The sequence below is a fragment of the Rhamphochromis sp. 'chilingali' genome, assembly GCF_963969265.1.
Source record: "Rhamphochromis sp. 'chilingali' genome assembly, chromosome: 5".
Taxonomy (NCBI): domain Eukaryota; kingdom Metazoa; phylum Chordata; class Actinopteri; order Cichliformes; family Cichlidae; genus Rhamphochromis; species Rhamphochromis sp. 'chilingali'.
In genome coordinates, this window is record NC_137932.1 from 39,033,363 (window position 1) to 39,060,478 (window position 27,116).

At 39.8% G+C, this 27,116-nt stretch overlaps 2 protein-coding genes across 2 annotated transcripts in view; one reads left to right on the forward strand and one right to left on the reverse strand.

Moving 5' to 3' along the window:
* LOC308396908 (adhesion G protein-coupled receptor D2) overlaps positions 1-16,196 on the forward strand; it is an 89,808-nt gene extending 73,612 nt beyond the window's left edge. Inside the window, exon 25 of the mRNA XM_080882543.1 lies at positions 14,018-16,196. Within this exon, the coding sequence (XP_080738669.1) occupies positions 14,018-14,155 (138 nt within the window). The 3' untranslated portion in view covers positions 14,156-16,196. The remainder of the gene's footprint in view (positions 1-14,017) is intronic.
* Positions 16,197-16,549: 353 nt separating this feature from the next.
* nr5a2 (nuclear receptor subfamily 5, group A, member 2) overlaps positions 16,550-27,116 on the reverse strand; it is a 68,476-nt gene continuing 57,909 nt past the window's right edge. Inside the window, exon 7 of the mRNA XM_080883129.1 lies at positions 16,550-19,045. Coding sequence (XP_080739255.1) covers positions 18,798-19,045 — 248 coding nt within the window. The 3' untranslated portion in view covers positions 16,550-18,797. The remainder of the gene's footprint in view (positions 19,046-27,116) is intronic.

Sequence of the window (27,116 nt, forward strand, 5' to 3'; positions counted from 1 at the left end):
TTTTAAGTATGTTTATACCTGTGAGATTTATTCATTTATTTAATTGTTTTTTTTGTCAGATTCTTGTATGTCTTGATGACCGTGACAAACCGTTTGTCAAAGTTCAAGGTTACTGTGACTTTATATCTGTCCTTTTCTCACAAAGGTGGTTTCATTTTAGCTCATACTTAGACTGAAGAATGAATTGGTTAGAAGTAACTGTTAGCCCCCAAAACATGTTTTTGGCTATAACTTGGGAATTCATGTGCTAATCATAACAAAATGTCTCACAAATCTCCAAATGAATAAAATGCTGATGTGATGAAACTAACAATGTGAAAAGAAAGAAATGTCTATAGTTTATGTACAGAAGAGATTATGACCATTATTTTATGAATGAGTGTAACAAACAAACAAACAAACAAACCTTCCATTTCACTCTTATTTAACTGTCAGGTCTTGGATCTACTCTAAAAACGTGTTTGTTTTGTTGCAGAACCATCAGAAATTACACTATTAGGAACATTTTTGATTCAAATTTTCTTTGAATCTTTTTTAGCTCAGGACACATTCTTAAGCAGTCATGATTTTATTATCTCCTCTTTCTTGCCTCAGTGAAGCAATCATATTTATTGTGTTTTGGAATACATATAACCATATGCATGCTGAATAGCTTTACCTCACAGCAAAACACACATGCAGTTATGCTCTTCATGTGTGGGGGGTGGAGGGGGACGGGGTGCCAGTCATGTTCCATTAATCTGAATCAACATGTAGTGATTGATCAATTAGCCCTGCTTAAAGCTGGGGCTCAGGCTGATCAATAGCACTGATCACCGGCCAAAGGTTTTTCATTAAGACCTGCTGCTCTGCATGAACAGACTCCATTAGCACAGACCAAATGGACTGTGAGCAATGTAAAACCTGTAGTGGAAAAACATATATACATCCTGCAGTTTTGCCCTTTATTCGATTTATATCCACGTTTGAGGCATATATTTAACGGCGTGTGTAATAATTTTATCTAATTTGCAAATCATTAGTGGTCGCTAAAACCGATTCCAACATAAAATCTTATTCCTGGTACCAACAATGTAGGTATAGGTGTTTCAAAAACTTCAAAAATAACAAACAGTTCATTCAAAATAATGTTGTATCATGTTTTCATGAATCGACTGTGGGTGTGTGGAAAAGTACTGTGATCATATTGTCCCACATAATACTTGGTGCTTACAGCGAGATTAAAAAAAGTATGTATTTATTTATTTATTTTCACACTACCACACTCTGAGCAGATAGTCGGGGCTAATCAGACCTTATAATGTTGTAGTTTATACAAAGTCTGACAAATGAATGATATAAATTATAGAACTTTTTAATGCCCATAAATATTTTTATAGTATAGTCCTTTGTTTTTAGGCAAAGACTTGCGTGCATATGTTTTACATTTCCCTATTTAATCCCTGTATAATCACTCATATTGCTTCTAAATATTGTTTTCAGTTCCATGGGTGGGCATGTCTGACTGTATTTCCTTTTTCAGCCCAGTCATTGTCAGCTTGTTTGTTAGTTACCTGAAAAAAGAAGCGGATGTCGCTGTGCCACAGTGATATGTCTGATCCACGACCCCATCAAACCCACGGGATCATCCGTAGCCTGAAACACAAAAAACACTGGTCAGCCACCACTGTCAAACTCACCTTTCTCACCCTTTCCTTACCCTCAGTGGGGCCAGGAGCCATTGTTTCACTTAAACAATCCTTATTGAATTAAATCTGGCCACATGCTTTGTTTAGTAAGACCGATGCGTACTGCTGTCATGGGTCCTATCGTTAATGTGCCATCACTACACCTCATATCCTTACCAGACACGTAGCTCCGTTTCCTCCATCTGTAGGTGAATGTGTGCGCACATGTCCCTCTATGGGTGTGTGGCAGTGACTGAAACCATAAAAGTGTGCTGGTAGATACGGTGAATGAGTAACCAGGAGGATGATGGGTGGGACTGTGTCTGTATGTGTGTGTGTGTGTGTGATATTGAGCATTAAATCACTCATCAGAGAGAAAAACAGATAAGCAGTTTGACATTAGTGGCTTTAGTCACTGTTAGAAATGCCACAGAGAAATAGACATATAAACACCCTAGAAAAGGCTTACGAAATCCATATGAAATCCAACTTATTCATCTCTAATGTAATAGCCCTATAGCTCATGGTCATCCCAAAAAGTCTTCAGCAGCTGCTTGATCAAAAAAACATAAAAGTCAATAAGAAATGTCATCAAAGCAAACTCCAACACCTTTGAGATGTATTTTATATATTTTGATCTGTGATTCACTTGTATTTGGGGCGACTTGTTCTCCTGATTGTTTAGAGAGTGCTATTAATTTAAGGTCACAGGACTGGATCCTCTCACTATCAAGACCATGTGGCTATCCTCCTTACCCGCTTTGAAGCAAGTTCTCTCTGTGGCATTGTTTTTGAAAACTTTTAATAAAACAATTAAAAGGAATATGAAATATTCAGAATTATAGGAAAAAATAACTAATGTGAAAAAAGTATTGCAATTGTAAAGCTTGTACCTTTTTGCCATTTAAACACTAGGGAAGCAAGATTAACATGTTTCAGGTTTGAGCAACGGCTAGGGGAGTAGATTGTTTTTTAGGAGGGGTGTCATAATTGTGATAACACTTACACGTGTTTGGGCACATGTGGCTGTATCTCAGTTTAGGCGGGAAGGAAGGGAGTTGGTCATAGAAATACTGTGGCAGACAGGAAGAGATCATCCTCATGTTACTATCGCTGGGGTTAAGCACTCTAACTCCCCAAGCCCAAATGTGTAGATTCAGAATATTGCTAATAGACTTACACACTGGTGCATACAGTGTTACAAACATAAACGTCTTCTCCCTCATGGTCTCTCATCTTTTTCCTTTTTACAAGTGCCACACAACTATTTTGTTACTATGATAAATTGGATTTTTTTTTCCTTTCCTGGGATTGGATGGCAGCACGGACATTTCCGTGAGTGGTCGATGGGATGGATGCACGGATGACACAGTATCCACCCCCATTGGGGAAAGGAAGTCCCTATCAGAACAAAACAGGAAAGAGACAAAGCAAAAACAAGTGCATGTCTTTTTGGACATTAAATCACTTCCTTTAGGACTCTGAACTGCTTGCCCCACCATCCTCAGCTTCCACCTATCAGCACACACACACGCACAAAGATGTGTGTGTGCATATAAAATTGCAAGTTATTCGGTTATTCATCTCTAAGCAGTAGTGTTGATAAACTCAGCTAATTAATATCAATAACAAAGAAAAGAGACTAGAGAGCTCATTTAGAATTGTAAATTTGCTTCAGTGGTAGGAGCTGGTGCCCTACAGTGTATGTCCAGCCTACCAGTCTTATTGCTTTAAGTTGCAGATGCGATGGGAATCATAGGATGTAAGTGGCATATAAATCCATGTATGCTGACAGATCATAAGCCCTGTCTGGATCCAGTGCCTTGATCTAAATCCAAAAACAAAAACAAAGAGACCAAAGTTCTTCTGCGGCTAATGCAGGAAAGGACAGGAAAATGGTTGCAGGAAAAGACAATGACCGGAGTTTTCATCCAGAACAAAAACACTAGTCTCACTCTGTCTTGGTAGTCGCTTTTGTGTGTTTGATACTCTGTGGCTCATTTCCGATATCTAGTGCAAGTCTTCTACAGACATTAGAAATGCAGCTCTCATATAGTGTTGTGCTCATCTCAGGGCACAGCTGTAAAAAATATGACTTCCTTCCTGAAAGCAATTTCCTGTTTATGTCTGAATGCAGGTCACGAGAGGGGTATAGTGGTTCCTACCTCATCCACCATCATGGTTCAACCCCAGACCTGATGATGCAGGATGTTATGAAGCTCATTGCCATTATCTTGAGCAAAATACCTGTCTAGGGTTGGCTCCTCCTTGAGCAAGACACTGAACTCGACTTCAGTGCATGTGCATGACATACATGTCTGCATCTTGATGTGTAAATTGTAAATTGCTTTGTCCTTTAAGGTATAAAAAGGGCTTCATAAGTACAGTCCACTTACATTTTCCAGTTCTGTCTTTTCTCTCCTTACTCCTAAGCTGTCTACTTTAATCCACAAAACACAAATAAGCAGATATTCACTAAGCAAACACACTGTTGTGACATTATTTACGTTTTATTCTCTCCACAAGACTTAAGAGACTTCCTCCACACCCCCAAATTGTCTCAATTGCACACACATGAATCTTCCTGAGGTGCCCTGTTTGTTTCATTTTCTGCTGATTTGCCTAAAACAGGCAGCGGCCGCTGCTGTCAATGTTTAATTTAAGAGCTCATGTTCCCCTCTGCACGGTATCTTGTGGTCGGGAGCATAGATGGGCTTTATGGGGGGGTGCCATGGGTGGGTTGAGGGAAATTGGGTAGGTGGGTGGGGGGATTGATGGAGGTCTCCGGGCGCCGTCATTAAGATGGCTCCTCGGTGTGGAGATGAGAAAGCATGCTCTGCACTCTGGGCTCATTGAAGATGCTCCCCTGCCTACTCGAAGCATCCATTATTTATAAGTTTTTACAAATTCCAACTGACATTTTTATCAGTTGGGAATGTCTGTTTCTTATTTGCCTACTCTGGGCGTGTCTGTCCTGCACCCAAAAGTTGGAAAAAAAATTTGAAATATAACCGGTTGACATTAAAAAGCACTTTGCAGCTGGCTGCAGTTATCTTCGACATCTATAATTAGGTTTTCAAGTTTTAGTTTTAAACAGTATTTTCAGAATCAAAGGGAAATAGGTGATATTGTTTGTAACAAAGTGGCATATTGGGTGGTGGCACACAGAATAAGTTATTAGTCATGTCTCCTTTAAACCTAATCACTTTGATAACATTGTATTTAACTTTACCCCTCAAGATTATTGAACATTACAAGAAGTAGATGTCAGACATGACAATCATATATCCGAATAAAAGCATATGTGCATTACTGACCAATGCAGGTCTATCAGGAAGCATCTCTCTGCTGTCCACCACCCCTTTCTCGTACATCTGTGGCAGAGCCAGTATTGATCTTACCGCTGCCCTGTTTGGTGTTCACAGCCTCGGGCTTCACACAGCCTTACCTCAACTTACATACTCACCTCATATTAGGCTCTCAGCTCGATATGCACTGTAAGGCTCTGAGACACTCCCACTTGTAAAATGTCAGCCAGGATGAACTCCCATAAAACAAGACAGAAAGCCCACTTACACACACATATAGATACATTTGTTAGAAATAATCTTTTGTAATACTGAAAATGTAGAAAGATTCAAATTAGAGGAAAAAAACAAACCTGTAAGGTGATTGAGGGCATTTGTATGATCGGAAATGATGTAAAGCGTACTCCATGGTCTTTGCAGTTACACCTCAGTTGAACACCTATACAGCTTCAACCAAAATAAACTTCTGTCACACATTGCTACAGATCCCACCACATCTCAGAGTTGCTCTGCTGTATTGAGATCTAGTGCCTGTGGAGGCCATTTGAGTATAGTGAGCTCATTGGCATACTCAAGAAACCAGTTTGCGCTTTGTGGCATGGCGTGTTACCCTGCTTGAAGCAGCCATGAGAAAATATGCATGCTATGGTTATAAAGGGATGGAGGTGGACATGGTCAGCAACAATACTCAGGCTGTGGCATTTAAATGATGCTCAGTTAAAAACCTAAGCAAATATCCCCCAAACCATCACCACCAGCGTCAGCCATTGATATAAGTCAAGAGGAATCCATGCTTTCATTTTGTTTATACCAAATGCTGATCCTAGCATCCAAATATAACAGCAGACATTGACTTATCAGACCACGTAATTAAAAAAAAACTTCTGTTGTCTGATTTTGGTGAACCAGTTTCCTGTTGTTAGCTAATAGGAGTGACTCTTGTGTGTAGTCTTCTGCTGCTGTACCCCATCTGGTTCGAGGTTTGGCATAATGATGCTCTTCTGCATAAGCTGGTTGTAATGAGTGGTTATTTGAATTACTGCTGACCAGAGAACTGTTGCTCACTGGATGTTTTCTCTTTTTCAGACCACTCTCTGTAGAAATGATTGTGTGGGAAAATCCCAGTAGTTTCCAAAAAACGCATACCAGCCTGTCTGACACCAACAAACAAGTCATGTCCAAAGTCATGTAAATCACCTTTTTTCCTCTTTCTGTAGTGCCAAAATACAGCAAGTTGCTTCAAGGCACCTTCTATTGTATAACCCTATGGTAATAGAGAGAAAACCCCAATAATCAGTCAATCCCCAATGAGCTAGCATTTAGCGACAGTGGGAAGGAAAAACTCTTTTTAAACAGGAAGACACTTCTGGCAGAATCAGGCTTAGGGAGAGTCAGCCATCTGTCATAACTGGTTGGGAGTGAAAGGACAGAAGACACAAGAATAAACAGTGCTTTCCACAATCGCCAACATAATACACAGTGGGATAATATCTTTTGGACAAATGGTGTTCCATAAATCAAGCCTATACTTCCAGAGATTTTTAGAATAAATGTCAAGATGCACTGGAACTGTTTTGACAGCATGCAATGGTCCAACATCTCAAGAAGACATTTTAATTATTTTGTCTTCATTTCTTTCACCCATCATTTGTTACAGAAAAAAAAGTGTCTTTCTCAGGATTTGTGGCATAGTTTCCATACCACCATGTTTTGTTAAAGTTCATACATATACACACCCTATCATTTTGACTTCAATACATAAATGGTTTTAAATGCTTTGCCCAAGGGCACCTTTGCTGTGATTGTCTAACCCAGCCAATTTGGTTTGTCTCGTCCATTTATTTTATAGCTTGTAGTAATGTGGTGTTCATGAATGACAAATGCACAGTCCTGACACTATTATCCTGAGTTGGAAGGCTTATATAGCTTAAAATGATTTTAAAGATTTAAAGTGACTTTGTGACATAAGGAGGTGCATATTACTCGACAGTTGTGCAGACTGCCATGTGGTGACTAAAATTAACCACAGACACCCATGATTAGAGTCGAAATTTAAGATGCAATGAAAAAAAAAACCCACCCAAATATACAAGAAGTTGTCTTAAATGTATTTCATTATGCTTTCATGTAAATGTTCAACTTCTAGGGTATAAGCTGTTTGCTCACCTTTATTTCTTGTTATCCGTGGTTAAACACTTAATAAATAGCTGGGCAGTCTGTTAGCTTTGCTCATGTATTCTTCCTTGAAAAGCTGTGTTGTGCACACTGTCAAAAAAAGGACACACCAACTCACCACTATAGAATGCTGTGTTATTTGTGGTGTAGTACAGTTAGAAGGCTATTTTGGGAATTTTGTCAAATTGATACAGTAACTTGATTGGAAATCTAAGGAGACGAAACACAGCATTCACAGCTATGTAGGGCTAGGTCATGGTCTGGTGTTTGGGGTAGGCTGTGGTCTGGTGATGAGGGTAGCAGCTGCCTTGATGTCCAGTGCCTAGCATAGTAATGACATCCAACAGTGCTTCAGCCCACGCAAAAACTTTACACTCAAAACTTTTCACTATCCTCACTATCAACCACAAAGCACAGAATCTATAAAACTACATACTTATGTCATTAACGATGTAATACTTCTGAAATGATAAATTAGTGATTTATTGTAATAGATTGAGCTCAACTTTTGACAGCCTTAGAACTCTAGGTGATGATAGGCAGCCTTTCCTCTATTAACTTGACTTCTGGTCTTTATAAAACTGAGCAAGTGCCGAACAGATGCTGAGGGGATGTTCCCTAAAGATCTTCCATGGGGATTATACTCCTAATTTTACTTAGTAATGTTTAAGGCTGTGGTGTTGCTTCATAGGAGCTTCATTACAGTGTTACTGCTGCCTCTGGCAAAGGACTGAACCTCTTAAGAGTCTTAGTAGCTTAGAGAAACTGCTGCTGTCTCAAGAGAGGGATAGCAGACTAAATAATCAGTTTCCCATCACAGTGACAATGTGAGAGCAGCTGTTTGCATCTGAAGGCCTGCCAGCAATTGTCAGTTGTGCTCTGAGACACTGAAGGAAAGAAAAGAGGCACGAAGGGAGTGAAAGCTTAAAGAAAAGTTTCTTTCTGCTTGATTCAGGCTTCTAAAGGGTTTTGATATTGATTTCACCAACAGACCTGTAGTTGTATGTCTAGAGAAGGGCTAAATCTGTCTGTGAAAACACATGTTAGTAGAGATAGAGACAAACACATGATAAATTTAAGCAGAGTCTTGTATTTTTGGTGCTGTATGCTAAAATAAACAGTACTTTTTGAGTTATGGTGCACATTCTTCATTTGTGTTACACCAAGCCTCCGAACTCTCAAGTTGTTTTGATGGAAGAAGAATGCTTTTTTGTCCATTGTTTTGCTGTCCACAGAAATAAATCCTCTGGGATTATAATAAACTATATCTCAAGCATAGTGCATGTTTACATTGTAAAAAGTGTCTGTGCAAATATGACAATGGTCCCCAGCTCAAGGCTATTGCTGGGCTTGAGGGACTAAAATGTCCCTCACATCTTTGGATGTGTGACCACCACCCTGCCCAACTTGAAGATTAATAAATGAGCAAAGAATTTTGAACCTTTCATTCTTATACATTTTGCTGTTTTTAAAGAGTAGATGGTCTGTTCCAGCATTTTTATTAGGCACTACCTGGTTTCTTATGGTTTCTTGATACTTTGTCTTGTTTAGTGTCGGTTTTATATTCTGCCGTTCTGTTTTTTATTCTGTTCCTTTAGCTCTTGCTTGTTTCAGTTACTTTGTGTGTTACAACCCGGCTCAAAAGCTGAAACATAAATATGGAAACTAACACGAGAAGAGGGTTTTATTTTAAATTCTATAACAAATTAGCTAAAATAGCTGGTACCACTAAGACAAAGACTAGTGTGCCTCCATGAAAGCCTGCCTCAGGTTTGCCTTTATCCACACCTGACTAGGTGTGGTCAATTAGCAACAGCTGAAAAGTCTTGCACTGCCACTGCAAAGAGATTAGGGCCTGCAGAGGGACTTAACAATGTGTGTGCTTAGAGCTTATTTGTCCCCTCCATGTTTCCTTTGCCTCCTGTGTTGAGTTTATTCATGTGTCTATGTTTCTCTATATAGCTATTGTTTATCACTTCCTGTTTTATTTTTGCAATTAATTGTCTCATGGGTATTGTGCTAGTTCTACTTCCATTGGCTTGTCTCATTGTCTTGATTATCCTCACCTGTGTCTCATTACCCTTTTGTTTCGATGTCACCTCCTGATTAGCCTTTTGTGTGTGTGTGTATATATGTATATATTTTTTTTTCTCCCCTCTGTCCTTTGTCATTGTTGTGCTAATAAACGAGGGCCCCAGAACAAACCTATGAATAGAGTGGCCACTCAATCAATCATTTGGCATCTCCCTCACTGATAAAACAAGGCTTGTCACCACTGAAGCCTCTCAAAGCACAGAGAGCTGGTGATCAGCATGTGAGGACGAGGTGCTGGGCTGTTGTGGCTGTGTATGGTTCTTCCACATGCTATTTTCACAAGCTCCTGTTTGCTGAATGAATAAATTGTTACATTGCCAATATGTCTTATTTCTTCAGACTTCAGTCATTCAACCCAATAAACAAAACAAGAGTCAGTAGCAGAATAAGCTATTTGGCATTGGCAGAGAAAATTTGGCAACTTTTTATGGGCACAACCCACATACTCAACTCTGCTGCTAACCCACAGGAAAATAAGCAGTATAAAATCTATTGCCAAGAACCATTGTTAGAACAAAAACCAAAAACATATTTCCTTACCTTTGTGCTAGATTTATAATCCTCTGTTATAAACTGAGCCTACTTCCACGTAGAGGAACGTTCCTGGCCATTAGAGCGGGATCTCAGGCTATGATGAACATTTTTTAATTTACCAGACGCATGCTTTTTTTCAGCACTCATGCAGACAATTTTTTAACCTTGATTTTTTTCTCTGGCATAGTCCAGTCATTGGTAATTGTAAGCAGCCTTACTTTTGTTTACTACCTTAGAAATTGGCGTATTATGCCACAGAAATTTATTATCTTTGTTTGGAAAATTGACTAGCATTTCGAAAGCTCTGTTGTTAGATGCAGCATACAGTATGATATGTTAGGTGGCAACCACAATCATGACGCAGTCACAATTACCAGAAGACCATCCGAAAACAGCAGCGGGTCGAAGAAATGTTGAAATATAATAAAACTGCGTAACCACCAGTCAGAAAACAGCTGCACCAGAACTGGGAGTGCAGAGACAGACTGTAGACTGAGGGACAGATGGGGATTGTTGCTTGAACATGGATAGCCAAACTGCAACGTGTAAGCCACACACAGATTTATAGTTTTACAGTCAGAGCAAAGGCTACTGCACACGTCACACTGACTCAGCTGTGACATGTCAGCATGTTTCCAGGCATATTGTAGGGACCACAACTATCCGAGGGGTGTTCAAAGTAAAAATGTAAATTACAATCACCCGAAATGGCCCAAGAATCCACTGTGCAAAATTATCAGACAGGTTAAAAAAACATCTATGTACAGCAAGTACAATTTTCTTCTCGCTCCTTTTTCAGTTTTTTTTATTTTTTTTATTTCAGTTTTTATTTGTTGTTATTATTATTATTTTAATCATCTTTAGTCTGTCTCACTAAGAAATGCTAGGAGGTCATAGCAAAAACATACATATTTGTCTGGATTTTTCATAGGAAAACAGTCGCTTTACCCAGAACTCTGCAGAAGAGGAACAGTGTTGTGATATTCAGGTTGTCATGTCATTACAGATGCCACATACCTCTTTTGTAGCTCCCATAGAGGACTCTTTTTGATAATGTTCACGCAAAGGTCAAGATTCCACATGTAGTTTTTCACCAGCATTCACCTTCGCCACTTGGCTGAGGTCTGGCATGATTAATTCTTTGTGTCTTGCCATCTCTCTGTGTGCCAGGTTCATCTTGCTTACAATGGAGCCAAGCAAACACAGGAGAAAAGTGTGTGCCTGAAAGTGTGTGTGTGTTTTTAAAAGACATTGGTGCAACTGTTTTAACAGGGCGACTCTGTTTGAATTAGATGTTCTAACCCCCCGCTTGCTAAATGGATTTCTAAAGTGGCTGTAGTTGGAGGCTTTCAATCGGATGCAACCTTGAGTCCTTTTTTATGTGAGCTCTGTAGGATTTAAGTGCCGGTATAACATGAGCACGACTGAATGCATGCTCCTCATTTTTTGAAATTGAAAAATCTCCAAAGGCTCTCCCCATTGTGCAGGCAATTAATGGAATGCTGGCAGCGAGGTTCAGGTGCTTAAAAGTTGTATTTTTTTCCTCTCTCTCTCCTGATCTCTTTTTAATGACTAATAAAGGATAATCATCGTGGAAAAAACATCATAATGCTGTAGGCTTCCTCTTTATGCACAATGATGTATAATGCATGCTTTGAAATGAAACGGCAGCGGCCTTCGAACCATTCCATCTCCAAACCTTAGTGTATTTGTTTTGCATGCCACAGTGAGGCTTTTGCATAATAATTGTGAGTGTTCCCTTTAACAGTACTTGCCTATTAATTTGATCTTTACATTTTTAAAGTTTGTCCATCAGGCCGCCAAACAATGGCTCCTCCAGTCGCTGTTTGGCGTAAGTGATTGCAACGTAGGCTAATTGCCTCTCTAAAGAGTTGTTTCCTTTTTTATCCTCTTTGTTTTTTATGTTTTAGTGTTGAAGCATATGAATAAATATAAGTGATCAATAAAACCTTTCCCCTTAACTTTTTGAACAGTCTTTAACATGTAAGAACTCCCTTTCTTCTTATATGAGGTGAATATATAAAAAGCTAATATCGGCTTTCATGACCTTTTTTGGGGAGGGTTTTTCTTTTGCTCTTTGGTTCATTTTAAACTTAAAATGTCTTTGTGCTCTGCTTTTGCACCGATAATCAGGCAACCCTGGTTGGATAAAAGGGAAAGGTTAAAAAGGTTAACGTCACACAACGTTGTACTCAGAATTTAAGATGGTACAAATGTGCCAAAAAGTCTTTTTCAATGGTCAAAGTAAGTTGATTTTTATTTCCCTTTGATGTATTGTTACTGCCAGAACTACTTTACAGGGAGTAAATTGGGGGAAGAAGCCGAGGGTCTGGAAGGGGGCTTTTTCCCCCCAGTTGCTCCAGTAGTAAAATGCAAAGTTTCTGATAAGAGGGTAAACTGCTGCCTACTTTTGGTCTAATGATATACAATGACTGAGTCGGTACATGTGGCTGTAGATATTTCATTCAAACTCACAGCTGTCATTATTTGTTTTTAATAAAGACAAATAATTAAGACCGAACAAACAGTAAAAGTTCAGCTCTCTCGTAAACTCACTGATTAATTTTATTTAGTAGTTGTGCTTGTCTCCGGCCTGTCGAGCCTCCGGGCCTGCCTGAAACTGGACTGAATATCAAATTTGCTTATTCCAGCATTCAGTTGCTCATTTTCTTGCAATCTTGGAACCCATCCAATAGCTTTCTTTCTCTCTTTCTTTATTTCTTTCTTTTTTTTCTCTCCTCGTGCCCTCAATCTCTTTCTCTTTGACTGTGCTTGACAATACAGGGAAACATACAAGCGCATCTCGGTAAATTCGAGTGATGTGGTTCCAGAGTTTAAAAGCTTCACATAACACTAGCAGACACAACTTGGGGCTGTTTGTGTGACGGAAAGGAAAACTTGTTTAGAAACTGACAGCACTGTGTGTGAGAGAGATTTAACAAAAACAAACAAACTGTATGTGTGTGTTGCTTTTGGCAAGTTATTCATTTGTATTTTTTTCCCTTGCTCTCTGTGTGGTTATCTTTTGAGTTGGTTGGTTTGGAGCTGATGTCCACCTTTGGGGATGCACATAGCATGCATTTCTGAGTATTTTCACCTGAGGCTGCACTTGTTAGAGTCTGTGGATAAATGTATATACATTATTTATACAAATTCAGGGCGAGTGAAAGCAGGTTTAACACGTTTACAGACAGGAGGCCAAGCACTGAAAGCCAAGCTCCAAGTGAGGATTGCAATGCTGTGTGAGGGGAATCGAGCTGGCCGCTTGCTCATCTGTGACCAGCATCCTTAATGCTGCGTGTGAACACAGACCGTATTATCTTTACTGCCTCAGCAATTAAATGATCCCTCGTATCAGTTGCATCGTAGGAAGAAATGAAAACTAATAGCCTGTTAAAAGTTTGGTATTTACAAAAGGCTCTTAAGAAACCTCTTGGCTTTGTTGCTGAATTTTTTATTTTCTAAAAATGTAGAAAAGGACTAGTGACTGTTCAACAACTTCTTCTTCTTCAGTTTAGAAATTATGTATGTGTCTTTAAGAAAACATGAGAAGAGATTAATGAACCTAAGAGAGGGATGGGGAGAGAGAAAGGTTGGCTAGAAGGCAGAGAGAACTGTAAGGTGGATCAAACTCGTGGCAGATCATGTCGTGTGGAGAGTTAAAGGCAAATATAAAAAGGATGAGTATTTGCACAAAATTACACTTGCTGCCAAAGTACAGCTCTTTAGATCATTTATCAACCTCTTGTCTAGATTCACATTGTAACAGTAAAATCATGCTTTAATGTGAATATTGTGCTGCTGAAGGCTGTTGAGCAGGACAGCTTTTTACAGTTTAATCGCTTCTGATATAAAACTCTGTATTTGACTTTGAGACCTCAACTGTAGACCTTAATTAACGTTCTTTCAGTCACTCACTAAAGGGTTTCATTTTAAAACGTTTTACTGCACACAATAGTTAGAAATGATTGGCGATTGCATCCGTTCGTAATATTGTTAAAAATTGTTGCAAATGTTGTAACAACAGTAATTTAATAGTGGGGCTCTTCCACCATTTTTTACTGACTTCAGTGACAAAGCACTAGATACTGTACTTCATCCTCCTCCCAGCATGAAACGAGAGTTACCATTTGTGTTGCATTGTTACAGTATAGATAAGTAGTGCTTCCCTAAAGTTACTTGAAATTTCCCACTTACCCATCCCTCTCCTTCATTTAGGAGCTGCCTGCTTCAGAAGTGAATGCCTTGCCACCTGGCTGCAGTCTTCATGTTCCCATGGACCTCGAGTTTTCAGCTTCCTGTTTCCCTCGCAGCCCTACACCTCAGAAAAGCTACGATCTTGTCCACATAGACTGATCTGTCATGATGTTTTTGGTGTTTCTGTACTTCTTATTTGACATTTATCTGCCCCCCCCCAAATTGTCCTTGATTTGTACTTCCTTTACGATGCCTTGGATAATAACATATCGCCTCATGTATATATGTACGGTTATGATCTAAACTGAACAATTAATGATGTGTACATAATGATTTTAAATATGTTTGTCTTTTTTCTCCAGGAAAACAATGTAATTATTTCTCATTGCTACAGGTACTCACGTTGCAATCATACACATAATTTCCCTGAAATAACAAATGAAGTGGAAGTGGGCAGCATTAGTGTGCAGAGGGAGTGAGAACCTGGTGTTATAAGCATAAGAATTATTTATTGAGATATGAGAAAAAACTCAGTTAGCCCCATTGAGAGAAACTCCAGGACCTGGAAGTGATGGAAGTGTTCAAAATGTCAGCAAAAGGGTGAAAAAAGCCAAAGCAGAAAGGAAATAGCATTTAGATTTTTTTGTCTCCATCTGTTGACAGTGCACATGAGCATATAACGCACAAAAGTAGTTGTTGTTTGAATCTTGTGTACAAGTCTGTTTCACAATCACTACGTGTTCTACAAAAATGTGTTGTGAAGCAAACAGGTGGGATTTACACCATTTATGATAACTTCTCACTGGCAAGCTACCAGAAACACTTCCTCAGACCATTTATTTGAATATCTTCAAACATAATTGGCTTAGGTGTTGGAGCAGGACTGCAGTGATGATACAACAAACATGCAGTAAAAAGCAGGACTTATGCATTGCCACATTAGTGGCTTGTGTTGCCTACATGAGTTGTGGATTTCACTGTATGTTACAATTAGGTCCGTAGGTTTATTGTGGATTTTAAATCGCAGGATAAAGATGTGACTGAAGTGCATGCTTTCAGCTTTAATTCAAGGTCTTTAACAAAAGATTTGCATTTACTGTTTAAGAATTACAACTATTTTTAATAGTCTCCTATTTACAGAGGCTCAAGCTTTAATGACTGACACACAGCTACACAGAGAGGTGACGCCTGTTCCTTTGTTATTTTATGGCAAATGAACCAGACATAATATCTAAAGTTTAAGTGTGTTGAATTTGTGTTTTATAGCTTTTCATTAGAATTTGTTTCAGTGCAGTGAGAGATAGCAACAACTTTAGCAGTGTTCAAATCAACAGTCTGGTTCATTCTTAAAAAGAGTGAATGCACTGACCCACTCAGTGACAGCAAAAGGCCTGAAAGACCAAAGAAGACAACTAACTTGGTTAATGACAGAATTTTTTTCCACATTAAATAATAAAAATAACTTTTCATCTAAAAAAGTCATGAATACTTGTATTATCAAGAGACCCCAGAACGAATGGAAACACGGAGGGTTTACAACAAGGTGCAAACCACTGGTTACAGTCAGGAATGAGAAGGCCGGATGAGACTCTTTCAGAAAACATCTTAAAGACCTGCATACTGTAAAAAATATTTAAAGAGATGAAACCAAGTTTTGCTTGTACCAGAATGATGGGAAGAGATAAGTATGGAGAAGGCGAGAAACAGCTCATGCTATCTGTTGTTATGGCATGGTTATGTATGGGTGGCAGTGAAACTGGGTCCATAGCATTTATTGATGATGTGACTGCTGAGCAGGATGTGGCAGAAGTAGCAGGATGAATTTGGGCTTTAGTCTTTGTTTCGATTCAGAATAATGCCACAAAACTGAAGGTCGATGGAGTAAAAGGCCTTCAGAGCATCTCGTAGGTGGAAGGAAGTCCATTGGTTCAAGACTTCAAGCATTCGTTCACTGCAAAAGATTTTCATCCACATATTAAAAACAATCCTTGCATTTGAACTGTTAGCTTGTTCAAATAATTTTGAGCCTCTGAAAATGGGGTTCTTTGTATAAAAATGGCCATAAGTCATAATCAGTTAATGCAAAACTTTTGTTAAACTCCTTGAATTAAAGATGAAAGTCTGCACTTTAATCAGTCCTCGATTGTTTGATTTAAAATCTATACTGTTGTGTACAGAAATTACAAAAATTGCACCTTTGTCCAACAAATTATGGACCTAACTGTACGTGAAGTCCAAGGCACCTGCAGAACCTAAACACTGACTTTGAGAACGTGAATGAGAGGTAAGATTGTGTGACCAGAACACAAAAGTAATGATCGGATTCAGAAATAACTTAATGACTTTTCTGTACATTAAACATGCCGCTGAAAGACTTTAGCTCATTCGATGACTTATTAACAAAATGCTTTAAAGATAAAAAACACACACACCACAGGTTGATGTGGGAGGGAAATTGTGATAAACAACTACTATACATATGGGGAAACTTGGCAAGAGAATAATTTAGGCTGCTGTGTTTTTTTTTTTTGTTTTGTTTTTTTAAAGCTGCTTTTCTTAACTTGGGACACAATAATAGAAGTCACAGCTCACAGGGGAAAGATGCAGTCTTTGGTATAAGAGCAAACTGGACAGAACAATGATGCAGGATGTGAATAAGTAAAACTAACGTGGCACAGACGTCTTTCACACCTACTCACTTAAACACAATACTTGTTTCAATGTACAGACTTGCATGAACATTTAAAAGACTGAAAACTTGTGATTTTTCTTTCTTTCTTTTGTCTTATTTTTCTTTTTTTCTTCTTTTCTTTTTCTCTTTTTTATTGGAAAGCCTGTTATTTTTGCTCCAGACCTGCATTGTCGAACTACTTATGGAAACAAAACAAGAACATGCTACAGTAAACAAATTTATTTCGGCGTGGACACCTTACGTCATGTAACACATAGATGGAAGTATAGCGACGCAATAAATTATCTTCATTATTAAGCGTAACCAGTGACATACTATACATCAAAAATGTCAAAGCACTGTAAATAAAAAACAAACAGAAAAAAGCAAAAGGCTTTTACAAATAAAAAGGTCGGAAGCGAAAAGGAAGTCTTACACAGACATCAATGCTTAAAACCCCCCCCCCAAATAAAACAAATGTTTGAATGCCAGCAGACACAGAAATTAATATTTTAAGTGATTCCTCCTTGATTTTAGTGTCTCACGACATAATTTAAGTACTGCTCAAAACAAATAAAAAAATAAAACACTATACACACACCAAAGAAAGCAAACCAGAAGGATCTTTTTTTCTCATTAATTTCTTTTTTTCTTTCTTTTTTTTTTTTTTTTTTTAGGAAATCATTGCTTTACAATTTATGCTTCATCACAGTTCTCTCCCATTTGACCACATGAATGTAAACAACTGCTGAATTATTCTTTTTTTTTTTTTTTTTACAACATTAATACTTTTTATATATATATATTTATATATATATATATTTATATATTTGTACATATTTTCATTCACATCTGCACGGTTAGCTAGCATGGTAATGAAATAAGGCAAGACTCACATAACTGTGACATCACAATGTTTTTTTCTCTTATAATACTGATTATTAAGGTATTTGTCATTTCCTTCATCTGTTCTGCAGCAGGCTTTGGTCTTTTCGGACAAAGGCAGGATCGTTCCTTCTCCGTCTCCAGAACCACATTTTGTTTTGTTCCAGTTTTAGTGAAATATTAAAAAGGACAGGGTTTTTTTTGTTTGCTTGTTTGTTTGTTTTTTTTTGCGGGAAACAGGGCTATAAATACAATTTAAGCTGACATTAGTTAATTGAATTTATTTAACACTGGTCTTTCTGAGGTACATAGTCTAACATAACATGGAGAGATGGAATAAGAAAGGAGAACTGCATGGCGACCATGAGGAGCAAATGACTTCAATTACAAGAGAAAAAAAGACGTCTTCTTCTTATTCACCCATTTAGCATTTTGTTCGCTAACAAATTAGAATTTTATTTTTCAACTTTCAGTTCTCCCCTTTCAGTTCGGTCGAGCTGCCACTCGTTTTTTTTGTGAGTTAAAAAAAACAAAACAACAAAAAACAGACGTGATGGTAGCTGAGAGTCTCTTGCCTGGTTGACAGCTTGTCATTTTGCCCTTACAGTACCAAACAACAACTAAAAGCCAGTTTTATTGATAGAGCGCACAAGAGAATCATTGACCAAAACAAGCCACCGCTGTAGTCACAAAGCTCTTTTAAAGATGGGCAGTGTTATTCAGCTTCCCCTTTTTGTCAGCACAGAAAGCCTCTCAATGGCATTACCAGCACTAAAACATTTGTGGGCTCTTGAATTCTTAAAGTTGCAGTCTGACAGTCTGATAGTCTTGCTTGTGCAGATGATCAGAAATCATCTTGTACAGTCAAATGCAGATTCTGCTTCAAGTGGTTGTCTTTTATATCTTTCTTCCTTTCAGCATCGTCTTTTTCTGTCTGTGGTTGAGGAAAAGTGACTCCTTTTTAGAGTTTTTATTGTGTTTTTTTTTTCTTTCTACAATAAAGGGATCCAAATGCTGTTTGTCTGTGCACGTTATGAGTCTCTGTGCACGTGTTCGTCCACTTCAAGTTGTAACTTGAACCACACACACACACACAAAAAAGAGCTCGATAAAACTGCTCCCCATCCTCTAGGTCACCACATAGTCAAGTGTGAGCTGGAGGTTTGGTTTTGGTGAAAGCATTATTTGGAGTTTCTGGACTGCTGCAAAACTGCACAGCTGCACTGCGGGTAGGAAAGTCGCTTCCTAAGCTCTTTTGGCGTGCAGCATTTCAATAAGCAGGTTGTTGCAGGGCACGTCGCCGTTCAGGTGTTTGTAGTAAAGGTATTCTTCGGCTTGCAGGCTGATGGCTCGTATCTCGGGTAGCCGAAGGAGCAGCTGGCCAAACTTGTCCGTTTGCTGCGGGTAGTTACACATGACGTAGTCCAGCAGCGCTGCATTGACCTGCTCCTGGACGCTCTCGACCAGGTGAAAATTCTCCAGGTTCTTCACATCTACGGGAAGGAGGAAGAGAAAGGTTAGTTAAAGTCAGGCTCCACAGGAAATGTGGGTCAGCGTGAGAACAGGTGAGGGAACTCGAAACCAAGGTTACCCACACTCAAAGACGCTGTTTCACTTTAAAAAAAAATCCACAGGGTTCATATTACAGACACACAGATTAGTTCTTTGGTTATTGTATATTTTCACGTTGCTCAAAATCTGGCACTCCATGTTGACGTATCCCTCCCTCCTCTTGTTTTTTCCTCTTTATCATCTTCTGGGACTACAGTGCAGAGGGAGTCAGGTAAAGGCAACAAAAAAAGAAGGTTCTTCTCCTGAGACACAAATTCCCCAAGAGCCCATGAATTATGCAGGGGAGAGTTGTAGTCGTATTAGCACCAGAGCTGCTCCTTAACCTAACACTTTCACCACACTTTTGTTTAAGATCAAAACAATTTGTCCCACTTATTTTATTTTTTTAAATGTGCAGATAAAAGTTTGCAAAAGCATCAATCTGATGAATAATAATGCTAACTTTAAATAAAAGAGTAGACATCATGTGCAGGAATCCATCTCAAAGGAAAACCCCTTTTTTCACCATTAATTCCTCGTGCAAAATACATTTTGCATCTCTCTAAAACCCTACCTTTCTGCGCAGCTATAAGCACTTTTCCTTGACAATAATAAGCTCACTGGGGGTTTAAGCAGATTATTGCAAGACAAGACAAAAAAATTTGCTAAATGGATAATGGTGAACCAGAGCGCTGTGTGTACTTGTCATGATTATGAAGCACAGGGGCTGCAGAATATTTAATCAGGTAGCAGCTCTGTGTGTGCGTGTGTGATCTTTTATTAATCTGTTTGACCCCAGGTCGAGTGTGCTCACAGTGGGCTAATGTAGAATGACAGAGTCTGTGTATAGTTGGACCAGCACACACGCACGCACTAAAATATACCACCCTTCCGACTTAATCTCTCAAACACACACACACACACGCACACACACCCGCACTAATCCATGGAAATACACATAATATTTCTTTCTTTCTCACACAGTACCCTCTTCCCACACACATACAAACTTACTCACGCACACATGTGCCCCATCCACCCACCTAGAGCATTAGGAGGAAGGAGGGGGAGATAAATCAGCAGCTAATGAGGTCTAGAGAATGAGAAGCAGGTCCTTCAAGGCACTTCCATCTATGATGCACTCTACCATGCTATTGCAATCTGTATGTGTATGTGTGTGTCTGCCTGTTCTTGTGTTGCTTGTGTGTGTGCCAGCATGTACTGTGTTGATGCTCACCCTGACCTCTGAATGACATGGCGGGGGGCTAAATAAGGCCAAGAGGAGGGCAGGAAAAGGGGGAGGGGTGTGGCCTGTGACAAAGGAGCCTCCAAACAAACATGACATGTGCTTTTTCCTGCTGCCACTCAGCTGTCTGACCCCACTCAGACTCCAGCACCATCTTTCACACCACCAACACCTCAGAGAGGCCTTTATGTAGCCTTACATAAGCCAGCCCAGTAGACTGTCGAGTGTGCTTTAAGCGTTTCCACATAGACGTCCTACGCAGGTCAACAAGGAGAAAAGTCTTCTTCTTTAAAAAAAAGAATATCTACAAATGAAACAATTTAAACGTTTAAAAGTTTCAGAGTCACTCAGAAAGTTTGGAAAAAAATGCAGAAATCACTGAAAGTACTACTGTTTTGGATTTTTGTTGTTTATATCAAGTTGATTGTTAAGTTATGTTTTGAGCATGCACTACAAAAAAAGAATTACACTGAGCATTTTTTAAAGGACTCAACATCTGTGGCATTGCTGTACATATCCATGGACAACAGATGGGCATAGCTACATCTCTTCAAATAAGAGTCTTTTTTTTGAGAAATCAATAGACAAATACATTTATATTTTATTAAATTAAAGTTTGTCAGCATAAAGGAAACAAAACTGACCCTACAGGAATTTTTTTTATAGAATAGACATATTTGAATTTTAAGTCATATGTCATTATAGTATTAAAAAAATCACTGAAAACTAACTTTTTCCTGAACACACTATGTGTCTAATAACTTCTGTTACAGAATGAGTGTAGCTTTACTGCTAGCCATCCTCTCCAAACACTAAATACCACGCATACATCAAATTTAACACAATCAAATTTAAATAGAAAATTCTGTTTAGTATAATCAAGATCTTTTTGGGCCATATAATATAAGAATAAGTGTTTTCTGCAGTGCAAACACTGTAACAACACCACATGCTGGTATGTCAGAGCATCTCACAGCAGAGGCATGCCAAGTATTACCATGCTTTCTCTGAAAGATTTGTCTCTGTTTTGTGTGCGACTACGTTGTGTGCGTGTGTCGATGTTGGGGGGACAATGGAGAATTAGGATCCAATGTCTCTGTCAAGCTAATTAGACAAAAGTGAAGCAATAAGACAGCATTTTAATTGCTAATTAGCAGAGCCTCTTTTGAAAAAAAAAATGAATCGGGGCTTCTAAAAAAAAAGTACAAATGACAATAGCATAATATTCATTCTCTATTGGAAAAAAACAGTGAAAAAAAAGAAGAAAAAGGTTGAAGAGTTGTTTGTTTGAATTCTGCTGTTAAACACATTAGAAAAGTGAAGAGCTACTAGAGCTACTTTCAGCTGCTCCCTTAGTCACATGAGGCCTCCACAGCAGGTAGCACTGCATATTTGATTTGGCAGACCCTTCCTGACACAACACCAAAGGGAATCTTTTCCTGGGGCTTGAACCAGGGATCTTTGCTGCTTAGGTGATTGTACATGAAGCCACTAAGTCAGAAACTCAGAGTAATTTAGTCATTCAACGGCACGAATGTGATGAATTAAAACAAGCAGCAAATAAACAATTGATCAGTGATTCCCAGACAGTGGCAGGTTGGAGTATTAAATGTGCTAAGCACTCGCTCCTCTTCCTTCAGTGCCCCCCTTCATTCCCCCTCCCCTCTCTCTCTCTCCCTCTCTCCATCTCATCCTTCAGTCACTGTGGGACTAATTATCAACTTTTTTTCACATAAAACAGCCACAGTTCGTTGCAGTGCCGCGTCCGAATACTCAAAAGGAAACCCCGAGGTCCCGCAGAATACATTGTTTCATTTGACGGCCGATCATGCTGAAGCCAGCGACCTAATGCAAGAGCACACACACACACACACACACACACACACACACACACACACACACACACACACACACACACACACACACACACACACACACACACACACACACACACACACAGATTAATTCTCTCTTTCACAGAACCCCTGAAATCTCCGCTGTGCTTTTTAATTAGACTGGATCTGCTCTGTGCTGCTCCAGGGACACACACACACAGAAACTGCACATTCAGTCGTGCAAACGCTTGCTCCATTATTTCACTCTGATCACAGAGATGCCTCACAGAGTGGACAATGTGTTGGGAAAAATTTGACCCGAGAAATAAAAACAACACATATACGTAGTTACACCAAGGGTTTTCTTTTTTGTACATTTTTCTTAATTCTGTATACTTAGACTATTTTAGTGTTGTGTTCTTCGGTAACAGGTCGCTGTAGATCAGATTCATGTCGGTCACAGTTACTCATGTTAGTAACTATGTTACTGTGCAGTATATGGTGCCTACTGCGATTATTTGGGCGTCTAACATCCCTGTCACTGGCCGAACTTCAGTTTAGATGGAGTTAAAGTCAGTTGTGATTACCTGCTAGCTGAGAGCGTGGCCAGTCATTTAATTCTGCCCAAATTAGACAAAAGTGTTGCTATGTTTGTTATTAAGGTTCAAAAGTTGGGGAAAAGTCATGTTTCAAAAAAGAAAGAAAAGAAAATCTTAAATACTATAAGTAGGGAGTTCACTTGATAGGTTTACATTAAGCTAGCACCTGTTTTGTGAAGGCACTGCTAAGTCGCCAGCAGTTATTACAGGGTAAAACAACACCGTGTTCTCTCACATTACACTTTAAGGGCCTCGATCAATAAACCTCTGAGTCACGTGCTGCCCATACACACAGCCTTTCAAAACTTCACAACATGTGTTTTCTGCCGGGTCCAAAAACAACACATAAAACTGGTGGGTCATAAATAGTTATTGAGGGAACTGCTGTCAGTAAAACTTGTCCAATTAAATGCAAGTGGAAGACAAACTCGTTACTTCCTGCATAGGCGGGAATTAGGTGGCTCGGCTCTTCCAATAGGTGCTCTCAAAGGCATTTATACAAGGCGATCAAAGCTGGAGGACCTTTTACTACAGCAGCGGTGCGTCAAAGAGTGAGGAGCTGAACGTGCATTCCCGCTAACTCCTCTTTATTGCGCCCTACCGGACCGTTATCAAGTCGACGCTGTCCACAGCTACTTTTTCCACTATTAATCTGCCTTACAACTTGGCTCCAATCAGAGATGGGGGCGTTGACAGACGAGAACCCGGTGACCTTTGACTCTTAGAGAAACATATGAGGACTAATGACTTACTAACTATCACAAGAGAAGTGTTGCATGATCACTGGGAGAACTCTGCTGTGTCTGTGTTTAAAACACAGGGCAGCAAAGGCAATCAAAGCAAATAAGAGCCACAGGGCAAGGAGCAATGGCCGAGCGGTTAACGCTAGCACTTAGGTAGCCTATTATCAGAGTTATGTTGCTTTGCCCTGAAACATAATCTTTGATGAATAACATTTTGTTTTACCCCCATTAGCCTCACAGCACCATAAAGTCGTGGAGTACACAAACATACATGCTACACTTGCATACACTCACCTCAGCTCCTATCAACACTCCACTGACAACATTTTATGTGGACGTGCATGTGTGTGTGTGTTTCTTTTCTTCTACAGGATGCTCTCCTTCCCCATTAGAGTATTACATCTATCTGTGCTTGCCAGAAAACAGGTTCCCCTGCTCCTTGGAGCTCTCAGCTACCTTGTTTTCCTCCAAGTCCCGTTTGGGGAATTCCCTTCTCAATATGAAGCCTCCACCTTAGAGGCGAGTGAAAAAATAATGGAGGTAAACTGCAGATATATGCCTCTTAACATTTAATGGGGGAGTCTTTGAAACCTGATAAGGGTAAAAGGATAACGAGTATCACAACAATCTGATCACAGAATGTAGGATGAGGATGTGGAGGAATGTATCTATTGTCTGCTTTAGGAATGGAAATTGATCTCACAAAAAAACATCCAACTATGATGTAAACCATGGTGGTTAAGGCAGGGATATACTAAAAACAGTATAGAAAAAAAATACAAAATGTGGTTGTGACATAGTACACAAATCTTCCAGGAAGTGGGTACACTGTGGACATAAATAGATGAGCCTGATTAGGAACTGTGGTGATGTTCCTGGAGATGATGGTAGCAATGGAGACTCATCAGACCAGGCAACTTTCTTCCAGTCCTCCATTGGCCAGTTTATAGTTAGCACCAGCGAACTGTAGCCTCAGTTTTCTGTTCTTAGCTGCACATCTCGTGGTCTTCTGCTACAGCAGCCCATCTGCTTCACGGTTCCGAGATGCTCTTCTGCATACCTTGATCATTGTTTTAGGGTAGTGCCTTGTTGTTGTCGTGATTTGTCGCTATATAGATAAAACTGAATTGAACCCAATTGAATTGATGCTCAGTTTGAACTTTGGCAGATTGCCGTGATGTAATTGGCTGTGATTTCCATTAATTAACATTCAAATGGATGTACCTAACAAAGTTGCCTTTGAGTGTCCATATAGGTTTGTGTAGTGTTAAGTTCATATGCAAACAAAAAAAACCCCCCTGGACTGGTTAATCCTTGTGTGAGCCAAAATGTCAGTTTCAACAAAATCAGAAGTGAGATGCATCCTTGTATTCTAATGCTGGAAAGGTGTGGAGATTTCAGATGCCATTCGACTATCCAATCACCTTTCAGGCTTGAAAGGTGAATTTGAAACGGACATATACCGACTGGTACAGAACCACGATGAACAAATTTAATTACCTTTTTCTTTTGTATTTATTCAAATGATAGGATCACTGGATGTATACTTCATACTTAGGTATAAAAAAGGTCTCATTAATCTCTGAGCAGTGACCCTTTATCCTAAGTAGTGACCATTATTTCACCAGCATACATGTAGCTACATACTGTAGCTACATGCCCTTAAGCTAGCATAGAGCCCAATATCCAGAGGCCAAATTTCCTCTGTGTCTGCAATGAATAATAACTGTCTCACAGTTTCTGGCCACCAATGGGAACATGCTGTTGTCAGCTTGTCAGAAGAAAGCATTAAGGCTCAATTTGCCCGCCGACTCATCAAACCCTCACTTTCTCCTCTCCAGGGGCCAAATGCCATGCGGCTGTAAAAGAGAATTAAGCAGCTCCGGTCCAGTTGGGAATATATTAAGTCAGATCTAAACCTCAGCTGACAACAATGCTATTGTTGTTAAGCTAAACAGGTAGCGGCTGCTTGAGTTCTGTCGCCCAAGGATGGGTCGGCGGGCTCGGCGGGGTGATGGAGAGAGGTCGAGAGATATTGAAAGGAAGAGAAATGCGCCTAAGGTCTGATAAAATAAATAAGAGAAAAGGTGCTTGGAGCAGGAAGGAGAAAAGCTTCTCTCATTGCCTATGCTGGCTGGAAGGTGCTGGGGATTTATCTTGAGGTGAAGGGGAAAGCAAATTTACACCCTGAATCAGTAGGTCCTGTCTGTGGCTGTATTAGTAAGGGTTCCAACAGATGGGCACAGCCAGGGAGATTAATATCAGTGGGGATACATATTAAAGGGAAAGTTAAGACTTCTCTACATAGACTGGCACGGCAATGATATTGTTGTGTGGCTATTACAATAAATCACACATCCCGTATATAAATATGTCCACAAGATGAGTTTGTTGGCCATGCTAACGATCATATGGTTAATCGGATGAAAAAAATAATAATTTCCAGACGAATCAGCAATGAAAATAATCCTTACTTGCATTTCTAACATGCTTCAGACCTGCTGGGGTAAAAATCATATTGCTGGGGAAGAAAAAAAATCACATTGTCTCAGCATTATGAAAATCCATTTGCCAGAGGGATACTAAGAGACTTGAATCAGCAATGAACCTGGTGCTTAGCCCTCTGTGGTCCCTCTAGTCCTCCCCACCTCTGCTCCTTATTGCCCCCCACTTGTTTTTTAACCCCACCCCCTCCCTGGAGGTGGAACCAAAAGCCTTTCAGTGAGTGAGCGATGCACCCACAGGTCCCTGCTCTCCCACCTTCCTGACGCTGCGTGGACTGTGCAGAAAGTTAACACCCCCTCTCCACTCACTAAACAGCTCCCAGTCATGTAGCTATACACAGCTAATGATGCTAACGCTTGACTGACAGGCTGAGCACTAACAGGCAGCAATCCAGATGCAAAGTCCCTTCGTTTGGTGTAATGTGAGGAAATGTCGATGGAGAGGCGAAAAGGAAAAACAAAAAAGGAATCTAATGAATTAGAAATCAATATTGCTGCACCTGTGAGGTGGCTCTTCAGCCTCCCAGTGACTTTACCTTGTATTTCATTTGTACCTGTCAGCAACAGTGGGAGCAGGCACCGTGTGTGCTGTTCCTGTGTCTGTCTGTCTGTCTCTCTGTGTATCAATGCATGCATGTGAACCTCGTTTAGATTCAGTGCACTTTTGCACCCGTCGGCTAATTACACCCAGGGTTTGTTTGTTGGTGGAGGGGAGGGCATAGAGAGTGGAGGGGCATGTCAACCTTTCTTGTTTATGATAAAGTGACAGAAAATCATTGGGGGGTCAAGTATCGCCCCCCCCCTCGCCAACCCTCCGCTGCCCCGAAAACTCCTGCAGCAGTACAGAAGGTGCATGGTGTGGGATGCCTCCCCTTTAATGAGACCATTAAAGGGCCCGTGTCCCCGTCAATAGATTTCTCTCATTCTTTCTCTGACAAATTTGAATTAATAATTCAGCATCAAGCGCCCGGGGATGTATATTTTCAGCATGAAGGACAGTTAATCCATAGGGTCAGTTTCCCACCTCGCTGTCTCTCACTCAGTCTTTCCCTCGTGCGCTCTCTCGTCTTACATCCCACCCATCCC